The following is a 27,667-nucleotide window of genomic DNA, read 5'->3' on the forward strand; positions in this document are numbered from 1 at the left end:
TCATAAATAGGGCAACAAGAAAAAATTGATTGTTCATTGTTATTTCAAACTGGCTTGTATTTTATAATTGATGTTTTGCCTAATCATGTAGCCAATTTGTAAGTTTGTATGCGCGCACAAATATATTTTTACAGCCAACAACGCTCTGTGTGCCAAAGCCTAAGAATGTGCTACTGAGAGTAGAAGTCAGCCAAAATATTGAGTGGCAAAGTGCCGAACACAATAGGGCAGCAGGTTGTCTATTGTGGGGCCACATTGCAGCCCCTGGAGCGACAATACAGCTCGTAATGCACCAGTTTTTATTTAACGCTGTTAACTTGCGAATGAAGTAAAGGCAAGTAATTTGCTGGGAAGAAGTTTCCTTATTAGGCATACTAACTGCCTCTCTGGTCCAGTGGTTGCGTTGGGCTCACGATCCGGAGGTCCCGGGTTCGAACCCCGATAGGGACATATCACAAAAATCACTTTGTGATCCCTAGTTTGGTTAGGACATTACAGGCTGATCACCTGATTGTCCGAAAGTAAGATGATCCGTGCTTCGAAGGCTAAGCCGTTGGTCCCGGATACTACTTACTGATGTAAGTGAGTAATCGTTACATGAGCCATGTCAGGGGCCTTTGGCGGTTCAATAATAACCCTGACACCAGGGTTGCTGAGGTTGATAATCCACCTCACAACCCACACGATAGAAGAAGATTAGATATACTCAACCCGCAAAAAATAGAACAAAACCAAAAGGGTTGACTAGTCGACGCATAAAGTTAGCTTCCAAAATGTGTAAAATACTTATTTGAAAAGAAAACTCAATTGAATATTCAGCATGGTTTATCCGGAAACACCTGGGGGGTTAAAATGGCCACATCGAAGCAATTCATCTAAGAAAGCAATATTGCTATTTGACATTTGTTTGCATTGCGCACTTACTTTTATATGCGCAAATGTCAAATTGCAATATATAAAATTTAGTATCGATCGCCATCGACTCGCAAAGAAGAAGAAGATGAATTGCTTCGATGTGGCCATTTTAACCCCCCTTACCGGCAAACTCCTTGTTTATTAATGTTTGAGGCAAATATTAATTAAAGATCTTCTGGCCTAAAACTATTACAAACACAGAATTGTGGAGATTAACTGGGCAAAATACTGCTGGCGGTGGATTGGTCATGTCCTTAGAAGACCTGTGCACATACATATACACCCGCCTTTTCCTGCCTGCCTGGAAGAGATTGCTACTTAGCAATAAGGCCGCCTAGTGTACTAATTCTATTTCTCTTTTGTTTTGTAAGTATTTTGTTTTTTCCTGTTTGCGCAATAAAGTATTTGTTATGTTATGTTATACACATATACAGACTATTACATACATACTTAATTATAGGTATAGATAGGTAGCTATGGGCGGAAGGCAACCACTATTTGCTCTATAAAGTAGCATGGAGAATGCTACACCGACAAGAGCGTGGCTCTTAAATTAGTGGTGATGTGATAGGTAGTACTTACTTACCTTAGTACGGACACGAGCATTAATATGTATAGGTACACTTTGGTACCATATCACATTAACTTTTTTGACAAATTGAACTGTAAGTCTAAACTAAATGTCACATATCGACGGGGAAGAAGCAAATACTCCTATCTTACAGTTAGGTCTGTGTAAGATAGGAGTATTTGCTTCTTCCCCGTCGATATTATGTTAGTGCGACAGAGTCCTAAAGTGGATACATTATATTGCTCATGACTGTACTTACTACTTAGGTACTTACCTATAAAAATACTTTTAAGTTTATACTTGACTATGCAGTTCAATGTGCAAAATATTGGTGAATATAAACGTTAGCAATCAGTAGGATCAATAGCCCGCTAGTATTTGCGCCCGTTTTATACAGTGGATGAAAAAACCGACAAGTTAGAGTTGAACCTGCGAGTTGAGGGTTCCTTATGCAAAAAAATGATCGTGCAGTGTTCGGTTGTCTGGATAAAATGGTTGTGGTAGTAGTATTTTTGAGGAAGGTAATAAATTCAAAACCGACCTTGAATTATATTAGTAACGGGGGGGGGGAGTAATCTATGGGTATGTCAGAATCGGAGCAAATGGAATTTCATAGTCTCTGCTCACCCCGGTGGGAAATAGGCGTGAGTTTGTGTATGTGTACGTACGGAATACTTTCTATGTAATGTTTTTTTTCTCTTTTTTTTCTGAGCACCTTTTTATTTTTTACCTTTCAAGTACGGAACCCTAAAAAATCGCTCTCTAAGCTTATTGAAAAGTGTTCTCGCCAACGTTCACGGCCCGTGAGCAAATATAAGATAATTTTCATGCTCCAAGTCACCAGGTATTTAGGGGGCACCCCAGGACACCCCAGGGTACCTCTTACTTTTTACATCGCCGTTTGACGGGGACCGTTTTAATGTAATTTATTTTGTATTCAAAGCTGCAACGTATTTTATTCGCGATGAGTTTTTTGAGGTGAGAGGCGAGACACATATTTCCTGGAAAATACGACATTGATTTAGTGAACCTAATTGATAGAAAGAGAAAGAAGAAACATTTATCATTGAAGGATGAATTAGTGTGGTCAAATGAACTGTTTAATCGACAAAATATCATCATCACTAATTTAAAAGCCACGCTCTTGTCGGTGTAGCATTCTCCATGCTACTTTTTTAGGCAATAATAGGACAGTGGTTTCCCTCTTGCCTTCCGCCCCGCAGTACTCTGTTTGACGCGAGTGGGATGGCGCCCAGAGTAGTCTTTCAAAGCCGTACTAGGACTCCTGTTCTCCGCCTCTAAATAGCAACAAATGACAAACAAACAATACAATACAATATATACATTGGTAAAAAATATGCTTTAGTTAGCTTTAGAATATGGTTAGTATACATAACATAAACACAAAGAGCCTATATACGTCCCACTGCTGGGCACAGGCCTCCCCTCAGTCAACCGGAGGGGGTATGGAGCATACTCCACCACGCTGCTCCACTGCGGGTTGGTAGAGGTATTTTTACGGCTAATAGCCGGGACCAACGGCTTAACGTGCCCTCCGAAGCACGGAATCATGTTACTTTAGTTATGTTTAGTATAGGTATTTACAATTTTATTTACAATACAATAACTCTCTTTATTACACAAAACACAAGGAAAATAACAATCACAAATAGGACAAAAGAAGTGCAATAGGCGACCTTTTTTAAAATGATATAAGGCTCACGTTTGACCACAATCTCACCTGATAGTAAGTGACGATGTGTTCTAGAGCGGATCACGCTTACCTGGCAAATGCCTATTCACTCTAGCCTTGAAGACTAACTGTTAAAAAGCAATTTCTTCCAGACAGCTAAAATAGTAAACAGTACGGTGCCATAACATAGACAAACATAACCCTATGCTAGTCGTTACATATTTGTTACATAAATACACAAAACGATGCTAACAGGTACCTAAACCCGTAAAAAAAAGAAAAATCTCTCTTCATATGATTGACTGATTTTAAACTTTCGTCGTCAAAATGATGCCTTTAAGCTTAATACAAGAAGCGGATAATTAACCTGCTTTTTGCCTGCTGCCTTATACCTGTTACATCGTATTCTTCATTCAAACTTACTTAACCCTTTCAGTCAATCCAAGCAGAATAAAAAAAATCAAGAAATTTCAAAAACTAGCTACCGTAATCGAAGTGCTTAATGCTTCAACCCGCGATGCACTCGCGAAAAAAAACCATTCGGGACAAGTCATTTGAATCGCACCCATTGTAGTTGGTCATTCCACGGATGCGTTTTAAAGAAAATTAATTTGGTATAAACACATATAAACAAATTAAAGGGTTTGTAATTGAGCGGTACAATTGGGGAAACAAGTCAATTCGTGTGTGTGATGCGAATTAGGTTGGTTTGTGGTTTGTTTTTTACACGGAACCCATTGAGCTTTGAAACGTTCACACATGGCCCTGCCGACTGTACTTTGTGTTATGGATTTATTTCTATCCATACAGCACATAGGTCCCTAACCTATGTAATTTAAGAGAAAAAGAACTGGGGAGTTTAAAAAGTTGCTTTGTAGCAATTCATCTAAAGAAGCAATATTGCTAATTGATATTGCTTTTTTAGATGAATAAGGTAATTTAATTTCCAACTAGTCAAATCAGTTACTTTACTCGAAATTGTATGAAAAAGCAACCTGTGACGTCATAGAAAACCTTTAAACCTAAACTTAGATTTTTCTTTATTAAAATAAGTTACTTAAATATCTGTCTTTATTTAGTAATCAGAATTTCATAATTTATCTTTGACCTAGGAAACTATCCAAGTGCAACTTTGCTTTTTAGATGAACTGTACAGATGTGGCCTTTTTAATCAAACGCAGGTTTTATCAAAGAGCTTATGATGTTAAATGACATGTGACATGGAGGCTAATATTAAAAGTACCTAACTCCCAAGAGTTGTCTTTGATTACTTCAGCCTCTGCCCAACCCATTAGAATTTACAGGCGTGGGTTTATGTATGTATGTAATTTCCTAAAAATATAACATCATAATTTCCAAAACAGAATACAGATGTTTACAATCAATTAAGTTACATTGCTTCGTCTTTAAAATACTAATTGATGACGTTCATTAACTGAACAATCAAACAAGAAAACATTTAACTAGCCGATTCATCGAATCATGCCGTGTTAACGACATCTTGTTAAAAATTTCCATTTCATTTGCAAGTAAAAGTTTACTTTAACCCTTTTTATGGATGTTTCTAACTGCTCGCCGATAATTTTCTGACTTTTAATTGTCTTGTTATAAATTTCTAATCGAACAAATACGGAGATTTGCGTTTGATTTTATACCTATCTGATCTTTGACACCGTTGTCTGTTTATTTCAAAGACCAAGGTTTGTTTATATCGTTTTATTTTTAGTCTATGGTTTAATTTTCTTTTTTTTTTTTGGAATAGGACGGTCCTATTCGAACACAGTCATGTTTAGAAATTTAACATTAATTCATTAATAAAATACAGATACTTCACTCGTTTCATAACCTGCTATTTTTAAACGTTTCTATTACAATTCTAAAATCATTTAAGTATTCCAAAAAAATACTAGCCACTATCAAATTTAGTGTTAGACGAAAAATTGTTTTATTTCTTTTTCAGAAAAAAAAAAATTAACATGACGTTCGAAATTCGAACGTGGCGCGCTTTCTCGGTCCATTGGGCATCGCGTCAGATGCCATTCAGCGCGCGGGCCGGACCACCGCGCGAGCGGATCGAGTTACCATCTATCGTCTTACGGCCTTCCTGTCCTACGTCTAAGTTACGCTCTACGTCCGCGACGTCATGTGACAGTTGTTTTTTTTATTTGTCCAATATGAAAGGCAAAGAGTTTACGCCATACAGCCTGGAGTCGATATGACAGTTGGTGCGGGACATTTTTTTTGCTTTCTGTCATTGACGGTGGGCTGTAGATGATATCTCTCGGCTATTTCGGGTAATTTACATAATGGTGGGCATACAAGTTATCGTATAGTTTTTACGCTCAGGCACATGTTAATAACTACATGTAACTATCTTAATGTCGATAGATACAGCCGTAAAATTTAGCAAAATTTGTCATTCCATGATGGATCGTTAGTTTTCTGGATTGACTCACATAATTCTGCCATAGATCATAAAATGATTCTGTCTATGCTGGTTACGACCATCGTATTCAAGGACCAAATCGTATTGCTTTACCTTACTATGGAGTGGAATGTAGAACCGCAAAACTGCAATAGTGGGTACGAAGAGTTCCCGGACCGTTCCAAAAATAAAATAGCAATATTTTACCATACCCGACCCCGTCATAATTGACCGTCAAATAATATTCCCATAATAAGCTATAAACATGTTTTGGATATCCGGAGGACCGATATAATTTCGATATAATCAATTTTATTGCACGCCCTTCCAATCTCGTGTCGTCACCCGCCCGGCCGCCCTTTATCATAAACATATCGTATCTCGACATCGAACCGAAAGATATGGCATTTTTCACGTTTTTTTTTAATATTGTTTTAATTATACGGGAAATCTTTTTAGAACTTTATTTTTTCTAGTTACGTCATTTCTTTTGAGCTTAGCGCCAGAAACGCCTGATTATTATCTAATTTGACTGTTAGTGTAGGTAATATGGTATAAATATGCCTGATACGTAGGTAAATTATCTTTCGTATTATACTTTAATATTATCTCCCTATCCTGCTATAATTACTGGAATTGTATGCCTATATATGCCTATATCTATCTAAAGGAGTATAGTTGATCAGTATAGGCTTTCTGATTGGCTGATCTCTTTGCTACGTAACACCTGAATCCGGCCAAATATTTAATGTCATTTGCGGCAAATCACGTCAAAAAAACTACTTCACAAATTAACCAACTTTACTTTTTAATTAGAAAACTAACCTGTCATGTCCTGCTCCGCAGGTGTCATCCATAAACCGCGTGCTGCGCAACCTAGCTGCGCAGAAGGAGAAGTCGAGCAGCCAGCCGCCTCCCAACGACTGCTCCACCCCCGTATATGAACGACTGCGACTACTAGGCACTCCAGGTGAGGATCGTAGTAACTAGTGACGTCATAAAGGGATGTACCTAGGGACGTCATTGAGGTATGTAGCTAATGAGGTCTTCTTCTTCTTCTTTCGTGTGGGTTGTGACGTGAATTACCAACCTCATCAACCCTGGTGTCAGGGTTATTATTGAGCCGCCATAGGCCCCTGAAATGGCTCATGTAACAATTACTCACTTACATCAGTAAGTAATAAACGGGACCAACGGCTTAACGTGCCTTCCGAAGCACAGATCATCTTACTTTTGAACAATCAGGTGATCAGCCTGTAATGTCCTAACTAAACTAAGTGATTTTCATTTTGATTGGAAAATTCAAAATGTGCTTAGACTTCGTGTCCATTTTTTGTTTAATGTGTTACCTGATTACCTTACCGGTTCCAACTGAAAATCAGTGTCATAGTCTAAGCTATGGCATTATGCTGAGGTGGAACCGTTTCGGCATACATTCATAATTGTATTAATATGTGAAAATAATGGCCCCGATTCCTGCAGACATCTCTTAATTTTACTTTAAGTTATACCTGTCATTTTCTTATCCGCCGAAAAGGAAAGGGACGGATGATTGACAGCTCTTAATTTTAGGAAGAATGAGTAAATAAATGAATAACCCGGGCGAATTTTTAGACGGTTGTTTTAGATTTGTGCTTAAAATTGACGTGTGTTCCATAAATTTTATGCTTGTCGATTACCCGTCCCTTTCCTTTTCGGCGGATAAGAAAATGACAGATATAACCTAAAATAAAATTAGATGGTATTTACAGGAATTAGCACCATTAAGTATGTCGAATAAATATATTTCTTTCTTATTTCACAGAATGAAAGAGCTGTAAAACTGTTTTTTTTTTTATATAAATGTTATGATACTTAACTCTACCGTTATCGTACAGGGTCGGCGCCAGCGTGGCCCCGCGCGCCGTGGCCCTCGCAGATCGACACGCGGACCCCCCCGTACCAGCTCCATAGCCTCAGTCCCGGGCCACAGTCCATAGGCTGCAACGGCGGAGACATGGCTATGAAGAAAGGTTAGTCATAAGTATACTAACTGTTACCCGCGACTTCGTTCGTGTGAAACCCTAATATTAAAACTATGGAAAGTCATACAAACTTTGCCACCACTTTTTACCCCCCTTAGGGGTGGAATTTTGCAATCCCGTCGTAAAAAAAGGAACCCCCACGCAAAAGTTGAGACTCATAGCTCTTGTAATTTCTGACATATTTTTCAATGAATATAATGTAGTTTACAATTTACCATAACATAAACAGCCTAATACCATAGAAGAATAATATATACAGAATGTTAAGTGACATCGTAACGAAAACTTTGAGGCATGATTCAAGCCATGATTCTGAGTTGATATCAAATGGAATTTTTCATCGCAAAAGTATATAGAATTGACAATAATTTGAAAAAACACAAAAATAGTCATGAATTTTGCGACGGAAAATTCCACTTGATATTAACTCAGAATCATGGTCTGAATCATCCCCCTCAGTATTCGTAACGATGTCACTAACACCCTGTATATTATAGTATTTTATGTATATAAAGAGAAAGAGTAGGCTGAAGATAATAATATTATATAACATAGCATAATAATATAATCTTGATACAATGCGTGTTATATTATGGCTACGGTACAATTATCAACAAAAATTATGACTAAGTAGACACAAAAACAAAATCGACAAAACTACTCGTAAATACCAAAGCTATACTACATAAGTCTAGCATATTTAGTAATTAAAAAAACAAAGCCAAAAGGACAGACGGGCAGTGTCCGCAGCAGGGTTGGTAGAGTTTTTAGACGAGTGTCTGTATCCGAAAATAATATTTCGGAATTAATTATGTTAGTTTCGAATATTTTAATAAAAATCCGTTAGCAGAGATGGTCAGAGAAAATCAAGGCTGGTTTTAAATGTAGGTGTATTTTGTCAAAAATCTCTTAAGATTATATTTAATTACTTAAGTTAATTCTTCTTGTCTCGTGTGGTTTGTGAGATCATTGGTCGTCCTCATAAAACTTTTTTTTGACGTGGTTTATTGTAGATTTGCCGCAGATGGCATTAACTAGTTGGCCGGACAAATGGGGAGCGCAGGCTCTCACCCGGTACAACGTTTAAGACAACAGGCCTGAGGTTGCCCAGTTGGGCGCGAACCTCGGCTCAGGGCGTCGTCTAAGAGGAAAAATATTTGAAAGAATCAATCGACTCTAGCGCTGATTGAGGGTAATCAACCACGCCGGCGAGGTCGATATCGGAGTCCTGGAGTGTTTGGTGTCGCGAGCTGATTGGCTGCGCCTCTATGGCTAGAGTAATCGAGTCGTCCTCATCAACCCTGCCTATGTACTTACACTAGTAAGTAGTAACCGGGACCAACGGCTTAACGCGCATTCTTAAGGGCGAGTCGTGTTACTTTTGGAAGATCGGGCGATCAGCCTGTAATCGTACAGGGTCGGCGCCAGCGTGGCTCCGCATGCCGTAGTCTTCGCAGATAAACACGCGGACTCGCATTACGCCAAATGGTGAAGACTTTTGGCGTAGGTGATAGAATATTTGGCATATTGCATGCAGCGTTACAAATGGACAAAACATGTCCCTGCGCCAAAGGTTAATGATGTAGGTTTAATTGAAGAGGATAATTTACCTCCAGGTCGTTGGTTGGGTTAGGTTAGGTTATTATAATTATTTATAACTATTTTAAAAATTACAATTGCTTATTTTATACACCTCTTAAAATATTTTATTTTCTCGAAAAAGCTTTATAAATTTGAAAAAAAAACATTTTTTTCAATTATTTTAAATTTCGCGCGAAAACGGTTGGACACATGACGTTTTTTCAAGTGACGTCACATTTCGACAAACTCAACAAACCAACAACAAACAAAGAAACTGTCAAACAGTATCACTTGAAACCTGACAGATAGTTTTTGCTTATTTTGTGATATGTGACGTCACAGGAATCAATCATGGCCGCCCGTGTTTCGGGTTTTGTAATACACAGATAAAAAAGTATTCTTATTATGTAAAAATAAAAATATTTAAAAATGATCTTAATACAAAAAGAACTATTGGATAATTGTCGTTAATGACACAACTGTCAAGTAGGCAAATTGTCCTAACCAAACTAGAAATCACAAAGTGTTTTTTCTGATATGTCCGGACTAGGATTCCGAACGCTCAACCACTGTACCACTCGTTTGGTATGAACCCATCGTTATACGATTTAGAAATCCGAACCTCAACCGTAACCTTCACATCCCTATTGCAACAACTTTTTTCAGCGTTTTGATAGTCGATTTGCGGTCCCCGGGCCTCAGGGCGCGGCGGGAGGGGGGGGTACCGTCAGAAACATTACTCTGCCCATCCAACCGGAAGATTTAATTTTCATTTTTATCTGAAGCTTCCCCTTTGTAGTGGTTTGTACTCTGTATCCAATTAGGTGGCTTTGTGGATTTTTCCCAACATAAATGCAGCTTTTGGAGTTATGGAATTTTTAATTCCGATCCCTAAAAAGATATTTCCCGTTGAAATTTAAGGAATTTCCCTTTGCCTTTGTTTTGTGAGGTAACAAAGGTTTTCTTATTTCTTTGGTTGCTATTTAATACTTAAAACAATATTGGCTATGTACCTACCTACCCACAGAGATACATACAGGGTGTTAGTAACATCGTAATAAGGGGGATGATTGATGACACCATAATTCTGAGTTGATATCAAGTGGAATTTTCTGTCAGAAATTTAATGTATTTTTTTAATTATTATTTTCAGTTTCATACTTTAACGACGGAAAAATCCACACAGAATCATGGTCTGAATCATCCCTCAAAGTTTTCGATACGATGTCATTAACACCCTGTATATACAATTGTAATATATAATAATTATAGTTTCCTATTTATACAGCCGACAAATATGTCATCGATATTGTTTTTAGACACAATAGATTATACATTGTGTCTAAAATTGTTACAAAATAAAATATAATCCGCACGGAATGCATAAAATACAAACTGTTTCTTAAAAATAGTGCATTTGACTTTTGTAGCCCACTCAAAGATCAGAACACGGATAGGCTACTTGAAAAGTGAAAACGAAAATTTTCTTTGCAGTTTGTATGGAAATACCATCCTGTGACGTCATCAAAAAAAGCGCTCAAACGTCGCACTTATTGTTACTTAATACGTAATTAAAATTCGAAAATAAATCAAAAAGTAAAATGAGATTGATTTTCGAACATCATAGACTGGCTTCTATTTCTAGATTTATAATTTATCTTTGACGCCGTCAAATACCCAATTAACAACCTTCATTCTGATGTTGAATATCTATGCATCTTACTACTATTAAACAGAACGATCAGTTCAGTACTTACAATAACAAAAAAAAATAAAAAAATAAAAAAAGTTTATTTAGGTAAAATCTACGACACACATATACATCATAATACAGTGATTATCTCTCTCTTTATTTAAGAGCTGCGCTCTTCTCGGTAGAGTAATCAACACTCCTCTCTTCTTCCCGCCAAATCCTTCACCTCCTGAGACGACACGACCTGCACCTTATCTTTTATTTGTTTCATAAATGTTCTCCTAGGTCTACCCCTTCCTCTCTTCCCTTAAATTTTTCCTTCTATAATGTTTTTTAAGTGATTATAGTTCAATAAAATAACATTTTACAATAGCCTCAATGCGCGGTAAAAATTAGATCTGTCATAGTAAGGAACGTAGTGTTGTGACATTCATTAGTATAGTGATGTGTCAGTCGAGAATAGGTCGGTCGATTCTTGTCTATTTAACACTAGATTCTATAGCCAGAAATCATGATGAGTAGTCATCATAAGTACTTGCTATACCGATAACAAGATCATGATCAAGTTCTCTCGGAGCGTGAAAGTGGTAGTTAGTGGGTAATATGATACTGTCACAGTCGATCAGTAGATCATCAGTCAATTGCTGTGACGCGTCTGTAATCAAATACCTACCTACTATACGAATACCTACCTATATGTTTAACACTTTCAAGGACAGAACGTCTAATGACGTTCCGATTATGAACCATCAATGACCCATGGTCTCTGTCCGTGAAAGGGTTAACATACTTACAGGGGGTTTAAAAAAAAATATACGGTCGAATTGAGAACCTCCTCCTTTTTTGAAGTCGGTAAAAAGGCCACATCGAAGCAATTTATCTAGAAAAGCAATATTGCTTTTTGACAATTGCTTGCATTGCGCACTTACTTTTAGATGCGCAAATGTCAAATTGCAATACTGCTTTTTAGATGAATTGTTTCGATGTGGCCTTTTTAACCCCCAGATCTCCATACCGTCGCCTCAAAGTAAATTTTCTAAACTAGTAAATTTGGATTCAAAAGCTGTCTCAATTTTTACCAGGATGCAAATTAATTGCAAGAAATCCATGTTTTGTTGCAGAAAAAAATAATAAATTGTAAAATGAAATTGATTTTTGATCAACTTAGACTGGCTTCTATTTCTAGATTAGTATTATATTTTATCTTTTTTTCTTTATATTTATAAATTTATCTGTGACCCAATCAAATACCCTATCAAGGCGTGAGTTTATGTATGCATCCGTTGTAAGTGCTTAATACAAATATACGGCCGGTATGGTTGATTACACAAAGAGACGCACTCAAAGCTAAATTAGTTACAAAGTGTACCCTACGGCGCTGCCGGTGCTGTTTTGACAACAGATCAGCTGGCTTTGTAATTACTTACAGATATAACGGGTATTGTGTATCTGATTTCATAGAGATTGTACAAAGCTGTGCTGGCTGGTTTGCACCGGACAGTACTGCACTCAGTTCAAAGGTTCTCTGTTTTTACTCATGAAATTTTATGTAAGTAATAATTTAACATGGCATATTGTTACTTGTCCTATTATTAGTTACGCATAATATTAATTTGTCATAACTTTTTGAGCGTAATTTTGAAAACTATAACTACTATAAGTAAGCATAATAATTAATGATCATAATGGTATATACGTAAGCATAAAAACTATACTCCGAATAAGAAAAGTTTTGACACAACTTTGAACATTTTCGAAACTTACTTTTTCTCTCACTGCATTTGGTTCATGATTGTGACTATATTTTTGACACTATTTCATGCTGTTGGTCATCGTTTGGTAGACTTTTCGTGTGTAAGATAAACATGCTGGCGGCGTAGGGGTGGCCCAAGGGCCGCCGCACCCTAACCTACTGTTATATTATGCCTTCTGATCTTTATGCTTAATATCAATTAGACGATTAAACAATATGCCTTATAACAATAGGATAGCCTATACTTAATGACATAGTATACCAAAACACTATTATTTCAAATTATTATTATGAAAAAATAATAATAGGCCAAACTCAATATGACAAAAATCCCTACTCAACAATATGCAAGAATATTTACACACATATCTACTACTTAACACCACCACAACCATTATAGACGGTGGTACGGTTCACTACCTATCACATTGGTCTAACAGAAAACTCGGGGAGGTGTGGGTACTTACTTCATCTTCCGATGGATATACGTCTGACTACCCCAATTGTTATGTGTATCCAATTTCTTGGTGTACGCGTAAACGTAGAGATTAGGTAGATTTTATTTATATAATTACCAGGGATATATTGATATACAGGGTGTTAGTGACATCGTAACGAATACTGACGGGGATGATGCAAACCACGATTCTGAGTTGATATCAAATGGAATTTCCTCTCGGAAAATTCGTGCAGTTGATTACTTTATTTTTCTTTATTTTCAGTTCCATACTTTTGCGACGGAAAGTTTCACTTGATATCAACTCTGAATCATGGTCTTGAGTCATCCCTCAAAGGTTTCGTTACGATGTCACTAACATACAGGACAACTGTACAGGATATAATAATATACATAATTATGTACTTACCAGATTAGGAAGGGTATTTATTATTAAATCACTGTGGTCTTGTGGTTCACCGGCGGCTCTCAAACGGGGAGCGTCGGTTCGAATCCCGGTGCTGATCTTGCACCAATAAGTTATTAAGTGCAGTTTACGCTACGAAATTTTGCGACGGATAATTTCACTTGATATCAACTCAGAATCATGGGCTCAATAATCCTTCAAAGTTTTCGTTGTCATGTCACTAACATCCTGTATAATTCCACACATTATCTTCTAACCAATATTTGAATATTAACGTCTATAAATAAACCTAATAAAATTCGAAGTTAGAATACTTAGTGGAGCACCCTACACGTTGAGTGGTGTATCTGATTGTGTTTCATCCCCTTCATCCCCTATCTCGAAGGGGAGACGGTTTATAACACATTGATTGAATGTGTGGCGACGGTTCTAAACAATGACTTTATGGCGACTGATAGCCGTAAATAAATTGGTAATAAAATGTAATTGGTAATCTTGTTATAATATAAATTAATACTCCATATACGTCCGAATTCTGAGCACAGGCCTCCCCTCAATCAATGCATTTTCACTGCGGGTTGGTGATTGTTAACATCTCCCTAGCATTATTTAGTTTTTCACAGGGTCCGCTTACCTAACCTGAAGATTTGACAGGTTCGACTTTTTACAGAGGCGACTGCCTGTCTGACCTTCCGAGAAGGGAAAACCAGCCCAATACCTCCGAAGAAATGTATTTCTCGGGAATGTGGGTTTCCTCGCGATGTTTTCCTTCACCACTGAGCACGTGATAATCATTTATGATCCAAACACGAATTCGACAATCATTGGTTTAACACGACTCAAAACCGCTATTACTCGTAAATACACAAAACCTTCAGAATTCAAAAGCTATCCTAAGTCTATTTATACCGTCACAAAAGCTCTAACTTATCCTTAAATCGAACAATGAACAATCCCATCAGTCCTTACCTCTTCTATAACCATGACTGCACCACGGACACTTCATACAAACAACCTCGTTTTACACAAACACTACACATTGACATTATCGTACACGCGCATCTGTGTGTGTGACGTCTGACACTATATGATTCAAGTCTAAAATATGTTCGAAGGCGGTTGCGGTAAATCTAGCTCAAGTGTTAGTTCATGTGGAGGAAGCAAGAGAAGTGTGTCAGGATCGAAGCAAATGGAATTCTATAGGCTGTGCTTACCCCGGTGGGACATAGGCGTGAGTTTATGTATGTGGATGTAGCTCAGTCGCTGGTGGGGAGCGGAGAGTTGCCGTTCTATACGTAGTATTATTCCTTATTCTATGCCATAACTCCACTTATTTCTCCCTCGCATTTAAGTCTTTCACAAACCCTAAGTTCTTTACAAGACGAATAGACAAGGTCAAAGGAATGGCTGAATGAATCCATTACGGGGCAAAACTAAATAAAACGCTCTGCATTCTCCTAGCTGAGCGTGATAAATACCCGTGGAAAGGGACAGGCTTATACACGTTCTTATAGGATAGAGAGGGTGGCAAGAAAGTCTGCTCTCGCGAGATAAGGTGAAGAAAAATGTCTCCTGCGTATTTATTTGCGGGGTTGTGGGAATAAATGGTTATTATGGGGTCCTGTGGCGGTGGAACTAGTAAATTAGTGAGATGTACTGCCTTGTGAATATTTATTTATCGCGACTGTGAGGTATTGGACTAAATCGTGTCTGTGTTTGCTACTGCGGGGGAAATGGACTGGTGACCAGAATATGTTATTACATAGAAAGAAAGAAAGAAAAGATTTATTATTAGAGGGCGCTACAATACAATACCATCAAATATACTGGCTGTTTGTGACATCGTAGCGATGATTCAGACCATGATTCTGAGTTGCCATCAAGTGGAATTTTCCGCCGCGAAAGTATAAAAATGAAAATAATTTTAAAAATACCAACATTTTCATGACTTTTCCGACATTCCTGTCGGAAATCCACTTGATATCAACTCAGAATCATGGCCTGAATCATCCCTCAAAGTTTTCGTTAAGATGTCACTATCACCCTGTATAGGTATAAAATGTAAAGCACCAGTGATTTAAATAAGTAATAAGTACTTCTTTGTGTATCAGAATGGTATGTTACGAATCACCATAAATTAATAAGGGATCTAATTTACCTTACCTACTTATAAAGAAAATAATTTTAAATAATTTTACCTCTGAATTGAGAAATATTGTTAAAAGAAAGTGAGCCGCCAACTTTAAAAAAGTGTTCGTACCTGCGTGCCCGCACGAATCAAATTCTCTCACGGAAACGCATCCAAAGTGCGTACGGTCTTATAACGTTTACCAAACACTTTTTAGATAACATACATACACATAAATAAACTCACGCCTATTTGCCACCGGGATAAGTAGACTATGAAATTCCATTTGCTTCGTCATAGGTGGCCACATCGATGCAATTCATTTTGCTCATTTAGAAGTAACTGTGCAATGCAAACAAGTGTTAAATAGCAATATTGCTTTTAGATGAATTGTCCAAATGGGTGAATCTCAAAATTTCAAGTTTGGTGGCGAAATTTCATATTATTTTTTCGTGAAAAATTGGGTTCCGACATGAAAAAGATCCAAAAGGATCCTCGGTTCCGACATGAAAAAGGAATTTTTCAATTCCCAATTTTCCCAATTTCTCCAATTTTTCACGAAAAAAATATATGACATTCGCCACCAAACTTGACACATTTTGATATTCACCCAAATACGGCTTTATTTAGATACCCTATTTTGTTTCCAATCAGACGGACGATAAACCAATCTATGCTATTATACCTACGTACTTCAGCTACTTCCACAGCATAATGTCTTACGGTATTTTGCTGTGGGGTCGAGCCGCTGATGTAGAAACTATTTTCATCATTCAAAAAAGAGCAGTTCGCGCTATTTATAAGCTGCGTTGTCGGGACTCTTTGAGGGAGCTGTTTAAAGAAATAAATATACTGACGGTCGCAAGTCAATATATATATGAAAACATTATGTATGTACGTAAAAATGTATCTCTCCTTCCGAGAAACCTTTGCAGTGCGCTTAAGTTTTAATATTTTTACACTGTTTTATATAGGTGGAAACCTGTTATTGGCTTAGTTTTTAAGTATGTTTTTTTTTTGCTATAGTTGTTAAGAGCTGTTGGTCTCCCAAATATAAAATAAATAAATAAATAAATAAATAAACTGTGAAAGGCATACTTACAATACAAGAAATAAACATAAAATTGCTATTAAAAATTCTAGATTATGTAAATTAAATTCATCTTTTTTGGGGTTATGTATACGTTTTTACAATAAAATACCAGATAAATAAATTTAAAGCTCATGTGAAGCTTACTTTATGTAAAAAAGCTTATTATAAGATTAATGACTACCCAAATGATAAAAATGTCTGGTATTGAATGTGTTCCTCTAGTTATTAAATAACTTGTAATGTATATCCTCATTGGTTTTTAAAAGATGTGTTGCTGTTGCAGTTTCTTGTCATTTCTTCTCCTCAGCCATAACACCTTGCGAAATGACGTAAATTCAAAAATGTTACATTGACCTTCAACAAGTTTATCCATGATAATTACGTTGAATAAATGATTTCTGATTTCTGATTTCGTAGGTAATAATGTTATACTTACAAAAAATAATCTGTCCGTTTGCGCGCTGCACTGTAGTCTGTATATTTATCGTCTATCAAAGGTTTCTGGCAGAGATCGCTTTTAGCGATAAGGCTTGTTTAGCCCACTCTTAGTTTTGAGTTGTTCTTTGTATAACCATTTAGATTTGCTTGTGCAATAATGTGTTTCTTCATCCATTCATTATAACCCCCATATCATAAATACCAAGTTGGCATTACCCACACACAACATCCCTTCTGTTTCAAATATATTTTTTGTCTCCCTCTAATCTGTGTAAACGTTTTAATCCTCTTTATATTTCCACCGTTTAAACCGTATTTTAACCCTAAGACGGTCTACCGAAATAGATGGGCTTTCAGTGTTTAGGTTCTAGTATGGCGGCAGATCAAAGGGTGTTGCCGCGCTTTGAACATGCCGCGCCGCGCCGCTTACCGTCCTATGTAATCCGCGCACATATGACCATCCATATGTAGTAACTGCCGCTTGTTTTGATGGGGAATACGACACGGGGTTATTTATATTTCGCTGTACCATGGAGTACCTATTATGGGAGTTTGCTCTGAAAGCAAGTAAATGCGTGAAGCGTAGCATCATCATCATCAGCCCATTAACGTCCCCACTGCTGGGGCACGGGCCTTCCCTATGGACGGATAGGGAGATCGGGCCTTAAACCATCATGCGGGCCCAGTGCGGATTGATGGTTATTAACGACTGCTAATGCAGCCGGGACCAACGGCTTAACGTACCTTCCGAAGCACGGAGGAGCTCGAGATGAAAACTTTTTTTTGTGGTCACCCATCCTATGACCGGCCTTTGCGAAAGTTGCTTAACTTCAACAATCGCAGACCGAGCGCGTTTACCGCTGCGCCATCGAGCTCCTCGTGAAGCGTAGCATAGCATGCTAAATAGCGTGAGCTTATAACTCCATCAACAATCACAGTTATATAATCTGTCCAGAACTAAATGTACGTTGTTTATCATAACATAAGCTCACGACTATATCCCAATTGGGGTAGTCAGAGGTGCACCCATCGCAAAATGAAGTACCAATACCTCACCGAGCTTTCTATATAGCTGTTAGCAATATATCACAGTCAAATTTTACGCAGAAACATGCAAAAACAACTAAAAGTGGATATTTAGTAAGTATCTTTGTATGTCCTTTGTTTGGTAAGGACTTTGCTGGTTTGAATCACCTGATTATCCGAAAAAGTAAGATGATTCCGTACTTCCGAAGCCACGTTAAACCGGTTAGTTTCGGTCACTACTTACTCATGTAAGTACGTAGTTGTTTCATGAGTCATGTCACGGGCCTTTGGCGGCACAGTAATAACCCTGACACTGCGGTCGATGAGATTGGTAATCCACCTCACAACCCACACGATAGGAGAAGAAGTGCTTTATGGTGACAATTTACAAAGCGATCGCTTTTCATACCTACAGTACTACCCTTCGTCCACAACGTTGTATTCGGAAATATAGAACTTAATACATAACATAAACAGCCTATATACGTCCCACTGCTGGGCACAGGCCTCCCCTCAATCAACCGTTGCAATACATAACATAACGCTTATTTATACCCACACAAATATCCTGAAAACACTCTCTGTCCCGTGCCCACGCCGGGACACAAAAGCGTTAATAATCGCCCCCAAAACAGTCCAAATCTGGATTAATACCCGTACAACCAGCGGCCCAAATCCCGACAGGATGAAATCGCCAGGACCGCTCGAAGGCGTGGGGTTTAATTTTTATTTAAGTAAGTATTTTATTTTTTTTAATTTTCATATTTGGAGTTTAATTTTTAATTTAAAATAATGTAATGTAATGTCCTAACCAAACTAAAGATCACAAAGTGATTTTTGTTATTTGTCCCCACCGGGATTCGAACCCGGGACCTCCGGATCGTGAGCAACCACTGGACCATAGAGGTCGTCCACACAGCTCTCTATAATGGTCGAGCCAACTGTGCGTGTGTTATCAAAGAATAATCACATTTAAAGTAGGACTAAACATATAAGCCCCCGATATTATGGCCCGGCCCTGCGCCCTATAGATCGGGTGCACACACGCGAGCAAAATAGCAATTAAAGCCTTCATTACTGTACCACGGTGTGTCGGTGTAACGTGTAACCCTTCCGTAGTATTATCCATCCGAGTGACAAGGGTGCGTCGAAGCCTTTGTCGTTTAATTACTGGAAATGGAATTTCATATGTGCGAGTCTTAAACAGGTACCGCGTACCTACCCCCCAATTGGGTCGTGTTATTTATTTTCGAATTAAATTATGTATCACACAAAAGCTTTACTATATAGATAATTTTGATATACTTAAGAATTTATCTCCGATCAAATAGTTAAGGCCAATTGTGGCAAATATACAATAACACACTCCAGACACTTCATACAAACAACCTCGTTTTACACAGACACCACACATTGACGTTATCGTACACGCGCATCTGTGTGTGTGACGCTAAGCCATACGATTCAAGTCTAAACTATGTTCGAAGGGGGTGAGGTAAACCTAGCTCAGACGCTGGTGGGGAGCGGAGAGTTGCCGTTCTATACGTAGTATTAATCCTTATTCTGTGACAATAAACTTTGAAAAAGGATTTAACCCCGTTTTCAAAGTCGGTGTTATTAATTATTATAAGTTAAAAATCTAAAACATTGTAGACACATTTTGTGTAAAATAAATTGGCACGTTTATTAAAAGATTTATTACAAAAATATGTTTAAAAAAGCATCTTTACAAAGTTGTTACTTATTGACTTGCCTGTCTATTAATGGAGGTTAGCGATCAGCTAATGGAATATCCATAATATTGAACAGCTCTTCGGCCGTCACCACAAAAATTCTAAATATAAAATGCTTAAATAAAATTATTAAAAAAAAAAGATGATTGAAAATAAGATGATTCCGTGTTTCGGAGGGCACGTTAAGCCATTGGTCCCGGCTATTAGCCGTAAAAACACCTCCACCTACCCACATTGGAGCAGCGTGGTGGAGTATGCTCCATTCCCCTCCGGTTGATTGAGGGGAGGCCTGTGCCCAGCAGTGGGACGTATATAGGCTGTGTTATGTTTATGTTAAAATTATTCAATTAAAATACTTAATTTGGTTATGGCTTTTTATACTATCAGAAAGCACAAACTGCAAAGAATACTTAAAAAAAAACATTATTTTATCATAACCTTGAAAAACATAGGCATAATATAACATATTTTCCAACGGACCACCTCGACTTTACAAACTTGTCAATAAAAATAGCCAATTCTATAATTTATATAAAGCCAGTGTTACACAAAAACATTGAAAACCGCGCACCGTTATGCCGCGAGCGCACAAAGGGTTCGCAAACCAATAACGCATGAAACCGGATTATAAAACATGAAAACGTTGCGAAGGGGCCTTGAGGCCTTGAGGCCCCTTGTGGCCCCGTTTAGGCCCCGTAAGCCCCAGTACATGTGTAATTATGGCTGCTAATTTGACAGTTTGTGGGAGGCGCCGCGTTTGTTTAGTCATTAAATGCGTTTAATTGTCTTTTATGCGTTGTGTGTAATTGTCATTTGCGTGTGTAATGTCTTTTAAGTGAACAAGTCGTTGGGTTCACAGATTTAACAATGTGGCAAAATGAATTACACAAGCGAGTAATAGAATTATAAAATATATATATATTTTGTCTATTTTACGATTTATTTATTTCATATTATTATGTTTTTTAAAGTTTTAAATATTGACTTGTAAGGGAAGTCTGTCTCTTTTTTAATAATAAGTAGTTACTTTTAGTTTGAATAATATTTTTTAATAGGTACTTACAAGTAAGTATCCATCGTGCGACTGTCATAGCCACAACAAAGATATAGAAAATTTTCAAAAAGCTTACACTAGAAACTCTACTTACATACATTTACATATATAACTCACGCCGGTAAAACCTATTGGGTTAGACAGAGCCAGATGTTTGTGTAAAGATTACTCAAAGATAACTTAAGTCACAAAGAAAGAAAGAAAGAAAGAAAAATATTTATTTCCCCACACAAAAACATTTTTACACAGGTTTTATAATGCCTACAGTTTAGGTTAGGTTAGGTTACACTATTTGTTTCCCCTTCGGCCGCCATCGCAACCACGTTTCACAACCAGTTGCAAAGGAAGAATTATACTTCTTTGTTGGCAACTAGTTGTGAATGAAGGATGTTTTGTCTTAATACGCAACCAATCGCCAACTAAGAATATTTTTAACAGCATATATATTTTTATGTACTCTTTTGTTTCAATAAAATAATTAATTTTGTTACTTGCAACCACTTACTTAAGTAATTGCTTATTTAAGCATAGAGGTAGCCGCGAAAAAGTTTTCTTTGTGCGATCTTTTTTTTCTTTTCACGCTAACTTGCACTTTTCTGTCATTACGGTACTGTACACACAACTTTAGTGTTCATAATAAAAAAAAGCTTTTCACTCTATCGCAGTATCTTGCACATATCAGTTTAAACTATTAAAAAGCACAGAAATCCCTTTGTCGTTTTACGTCTTGACCATGCGTCTTGACAGCCTCCGTGGTCTAGTAGTTAGAGCATTGGGTTCACGATCGGAAGGTCCGGGTTCGATTTCGGTTTCGAGACATTGTCGACTCTCTTTGTGAGACTGTCCTTTGTTTAGTAAGGACATTACAGGCTTAAATCATCTGATCGTCCGAAAAACGAGATAATTCCGTGCTTCGGAGGGCACGATAAGTAGTTGGTCCCAGCTGTTAATCGTAAAAAAATTTTGAAATTGCAAAAATATAACTCCCAGTTCCACATAGAAGCGAGTTTATCATTCATGTTTTTATACTAAATAAAATAAACTAATATTTTCTATATACTTACCTAATAGATATAATTTATCAAGAAAGAATTTCAAAACATTGTCCTTTACTGAGTACCTAACAGATTAAATTTAATATAGTATATTTAGCGTTAGAGAAAACGAGACAAATATACTTCACCGAAAATCCGCACCAACTTCCAAGCTACGTCTTTGAATTCACAAGTGGCTACACTTTTTTAAAACATCCAAAGTAATTAAGCTCATTAGTCTGTACAATTAAAATGGTTGCCTCAAAAAATACCTTGGCGCTATTACTGGGCATAGACAATCGTTAAAAAAATAATAAATAAAAATGCCGGTGGTGTGGGCGGGAACGCGCGTTAGTGCCGCCCCACTGCCCCTCCCCACATAAACATCATATAATTATACCACGCTCATATCGCGTGGGCCGTATGACATATGCGAATATTGCCTCCAGATGTAACTGTTTATACGTCTACAGGTTACGTTATAGATGTGTTTAAATACGTATGTAAGTACCTACAAGGATTATTCGACACATGTAGGTAGGTAATGTAGAGATATAAGCCTAAAATAGGCATTTCGGTAACTCTCTTTTGCTGTGCTGTACATTGTAGTCTAAATAGTGACAGGCAAAATATTAAGAGCGTTTGTTACGGGAAAGCTAGACGAAAACTTTTCATTTTACTTTATGTAGGTACTTATACCAAGAAAACAAATATATTTAACTAAGACCACTTGAATCTTTTAAGTATTTCCTAAAACTTATAGAAGAGTTTTCTATTACGAAATTCGTCACTTGTTTCGATTATTTGGAGACGCTGAACAAAGTTCCGCCACTTACTGGTGTGCTCAGTTAATCATTTAGAGCATTTCAAACTCACTCATCGTCATTGCAAACTGTTAATCACTAGAGTATTTTTACTCGCACACCTCTAAGGCAACCATAACAGTTTATAAAAAAATAAAAACATATTTGCGCACCCCACCTCTCTATATTTAAACACCTTATTACAATCGTAACATGAAAAACACTTTTAAACAGTTTCCCCACAGATAATAAAACATGATAAACGGTGACGCATCGTCAGTCTAGTCACGCGCCGACCATTTTGTGCGAAACGGCGGGAAAATGTGGCGACTCGCAGGTGATACCGTTCGCGAGATGCATACGTGATTAAATGTTTTATGATTTATTAATTTAATAACCCATTAGTAATTCTTGAACAAAAAAGGATTTCTTCTGTCATAAATCAAGTAAAACTTTGACTTCAAACTCGACTACCAAAATCTACTTAATTATTTCACACACTCTTTCATCAAATTCTTCAAATATTCTTATCGCTTTTCTTTAAAAACATCCTTCATTTGTTACTGGTAAGTTTACGCCTTCTTCTTTACAATAAAAAAATAAAAAGGAGAACGTTTGATTTGTAGGAAATTATAATATATTTTATAGCGTTATGTCTTTAATACCTACCTTTGTAGGTAAGTAAGTCATTTAATAATTTTGCAGTCTTATCAAAACAAACACATTTCAAAGTTTAATCTGGAAGCTAAAACGGTAGGTAACAATAAGTGGAACTTCATACGTCAATTTTCATGTAATTTTTATCAAAACACTTGTATCTTTGTTGCCATCTGTACATGATTTCATAACCAGCAGATACGGTGAAACAAAACTCCCCGCGCGGGGACACAGGGGAATAGCGGAATGGAATTCATGTCACTCCGACATTTTTGCGATAAGCCACAAGGCAGAACGCGGCGTTTCCCTTGCCCGCGTCGCCATCTTGAGCGGAATAAAATGTAAACCGTAAATAAATAACTCTAGTTTTCCGTTTAATTAGTTTTTTACCGAATATTGTTAATGCTTCCAACGTATTTTAGAAATAATATGACATTTGCCGGTGACCGGCTATTCTGACGCTCACATTGCGGTCAGTTTAGGGATGTCATAAAAACTGTTAAAAATATCTTTATTCAGTAGGTAACATAGTTATTGATTGATTGATTGAACATAGTTACACTTCGAATTAACTTAGCAATAAGACCGCCTTTTGAATCAAATGTTTTGTCTGTAAATATGTAATGTGTTTCTATTATGGGCAATCAAAAGTTATTGAATTGATAAATTATGCAGAGTTTCTGGAAAAAGCTTTATTTCCTTTCTATTCTTGCATATGCTATTCATCATCCCCCTAGCATCATCCCGGTTTTTTATTCATAGGGTCCGCTTACCTCACCTGAAAATTTTACAGGTCCGATTTTTCACTGAAGCGACTGCCTTTGTAAACCTTCCAACCCGCGAAGGGAAAACCAGCCCAATACACGTTAGGTCACATACCTCCTGCATTTCTGGGGAATGTGGGTTTCCTCACGATGTTTTCTTTCACCGCTGGGCACGTGATAATCATTTATGATCCAAACATGAATTCGAAAACAAATTCGACAATCATTGGTTTAGGCCTGTGCTGGATTCGAACCTGCGACCTCAAAGTGAGAGGCAAGCGTTCTACCAACTGGCCACGGCTTCGACTTTTCTTCGTGCATATGCTATTATAAGTAATGTTTTTTTTAATAGAATAGAAATTAGTTTTCTTGTTTATCATCTTTATGGAAATGATACCGAAATACTTATATGTTACCGAATATCCAAGAAATGTTCGGCACATCTCTATTTTTAATAAGTCCCCTAAAAAACCCCAGTCATCAACTGCCATCACTTGTGGTCTTAATTCCCGAATCTCACGTTACAGAGGGGCGGTAAATACGCTGTCTATTATCTGATACGGATCTGTACATTACGTGCTTTCATGAAACATTAATGTTCCCTCTCTGACAGATGGGTTTCTGATACGGGCCAGGGACGGACTCAGGAAGCTCCTGTTGTATGTGGGGCAGATCTGGACAGAAACCGTGACGATCTGAAAGCCCGACCACCTGCGGCAATCACCTATCACTTAGGGGGTGTGCTGACGTGCCCAAAATGTGGGCGCACGTTTTCACATAAAATTGGCTATACGAGTCATCACCGAGCACACCAGAGAGCAGACTTTCCAAGCTCTTGAATGACAACTTTCAATGAATCCACCAGCTGCTGTCGCTGTAGTAGAAATCGACTGTGAAGCATCAGTATACTTTTTAGAATGACTTTTTTCTTTTAAGCACCCTTGGTGGAAACCAATTTATTTTTAAACCAACTCCTGTTCATTCTTCTTCTTCTATCGCGTGGGATGTGAGGTCGATTACCAACCTCATCAACTCTGGTATCAGGGTTATTATTGAGCCGCCAAAGACCCCTGACATGGCTCATGTAACGACTACTTACTTAGGAGTACAGCAAGTAGTAACCGGGACCAACGGCTTAACGTGCCTTCCGAAGCACGGATCATCTTACTTTCGGACAATCAGGAGATCAGCCTGTAATGTCCTAACCAAACTAGGGATCACAAAGCGATTTTTGTATTATGCCCACCGAGATTCGAACCCGGGGCCTCCGGATCGTGAGCCCAACGCTCAACCACTGGACCACGGAGACCGTGTTACCATTAAATTAGTATCTCCAACTTTCTAAGGACGTAAATTTTATTACTGACTAATGTATTTAATCACTATTACTTGTCACATATTTAAAAATAATTAAAACTGTAAGTAATACTTTTACTTAAAGTTAAAAATTGCCTTGCAAAGTAAATTAAGAACATTGGTTGTGGGTAATTTATTTTTTAAGAAATGGCAACACGGTGGGACGACGTCAGCTAGGCTAACCTATGTTAGCTGTCACTTTTGAGCAAAAGTACGGTCACGAGTACTAAATTACTAATATATACTCTTTGAAACCATGTCACATTAACTTTTTTGACAAATTAAACCGCAAGTCACATTAAATGTCAAATATGATAATGCGACAGGGTTCTAAGGTGCTTATGACTCTACTTGGTTTTCTTTTACCTTTATATCAATTATCTACTTTTGTTCCAAACATGAATTCAAACTCATAAAGTCGGATTATACAATATATTGTCAGGCAGCTTAGCTCATAAATGGTTACTGAATGAAGAGTGCTTGCCTGCTGCTATTAAAAAAAAAACAAAACTCATAGATGAGTATAAAAACTTACAACAAATCCATGCTGACTACGCCACTGCCCTTCCCAAATTACATCCTGCCACCACGAAACAAATTACCATAGGAATTTAATCTTTATCTCTAGGACGGACGAGCCACCTGTCACTTGTGATAGCTTATTTAGGATTTGGTGACACTCGTGGTACAACGAGCGATGTAAAATGCTGTTGTTGGAGACAAGGAGGTGAGGAGTTCATCTGTTACTAAACTTTGAATGCGATTTTCATCATCATCTCCTAGCGCTATCCCGTTTTCACAGGGTCCGCTTACCTAACCTGAAGATTTGATAGGTCCGGTTTTTTGCAGAAGCGACTGCCTGTCTGACCTCCCAACCCGCGAAGGGTAAACCAGCCCAATACAGGTTAGGTCACATACCTCCGAAATGCATATAATTTTATACCAGCCGGGTTAAAAAGGCCACATCGAACCAATTCACCTAAAAAAGCAATATTGCAATTTGACATTTGCGCATATAAAAGTAACACAAAGTAAGTTTGCGCAGTGCAAACAAATGTCAAATAGCAATATTGCTTTCTTAGATAAATTGCTTCGATGTGGCCATTTTAACCCCCCAGAAAAAATATATAGATAATTTTTGGCTCAGCCTACCCTGATACTATGTATAGGATCGTATTTATGTGTATAAGGCATAGACTTTGCAACGATAACTAAGTATTAAATAATATAAATACTCTTTTCATAAAAACACGAAGCGCCAGGCAAGTTCATATAAAAAAAAACTTGAGTAAGTATTAGGAATAAAAAAGAAATGTAATTTTACATGTTCGAAATTCAAATTTAAAATTAAATTAAGCTCGTATTTTGTTGCATAATAAAGCGAGCAAAATATCGGAAGTGCTTTGCTTTTTTTTATGAGAAGAATGTAATTTGTTTTAACTTTTGCGCCTTGATAGAGTCATATTGCAAAAAGCGTAAAATGTAATGAAACTGTCTACCTCGTAACGTAACAGAAGCGAGAGTATAGCTAAACTGTTTATAACGACGCCACAGCGCTCTGTAAAAACACTGGCCAACGTCTACTAGGGAAACTCACTCGATAGCCACCTTAAAAACTTTTTATACTTACATAAAATGAGCATTTTATATATATTTTTTTTGACGTGACTTATTGTACATTTGCCACAGATGTCATTAACTACTTGGCCGGACAAATCAATAAAATGAGCCATTATATATGAAATGTTGGTAATCCCCGCAACTTCCTCCTAGCCTTAAAAGATAGTTTACTCAGGATCGTTTTTACTGTAACATAATGGACTGTCTCCTCCACACAGAGAGAGAGAGAGAGAGAGAGAGAGAGAGAGAGAGTCCTGGAAGAAATGGAGGGAGGCCTTTGCCCAGCAGTGGGACACTTTAGGCTAGATAAGATAAGATAAGAATGGACTGTCTATTATATGGACGGTGGCTTTATAAAAAAAACAAAAATACAATACATTATAATATGAACGAAAAACAGAAGATAAATGACTATTATGGTAAATGTAGACAGAAAATTAAGG

At 37.4% G+C, this 27,667-nt stretch overlaps 1 protein-coding gene across 1 annotated transcript in view; it reads left to right on the forward strand.

The window, feature by feature from the left end:
• The window catches only part of LOC126375518 (paired box protein Pax-6-like), a 66,403-nt gene that overhangs the window by 29,232 nt on the left and 9,504 nt on the right, over positions 1–27,667 (forward strand). The window contains exons 4-5 of the mRNA XM_050022488.1: positions 6,451–6,574; positions 7,482–7,616. Coding sequence (XP_049878445.1) covers positions 6,451–6,574; positions 7,482–7,616 — 259 coding nt within the window. The remainder of the gene's footprint in view (positions 1–6,450; positions 6,575–7,481; positions 7,617–27,667) is intronic.

This window comes from Pectinophora gossypiella, chromosome 19, assembly GCF_024362695.1.
Source record: "Pectinophora gossypiella chromosome 19, ilPecGoss1.1, whole genome shotgun sequence".
Lineage (NCBI taxonomy): Eukaryota > Metazoa > Arthropoda > Insecta > Lepidoptera > Gelechiidae > Pectinophora > Pectinophora gossypiella.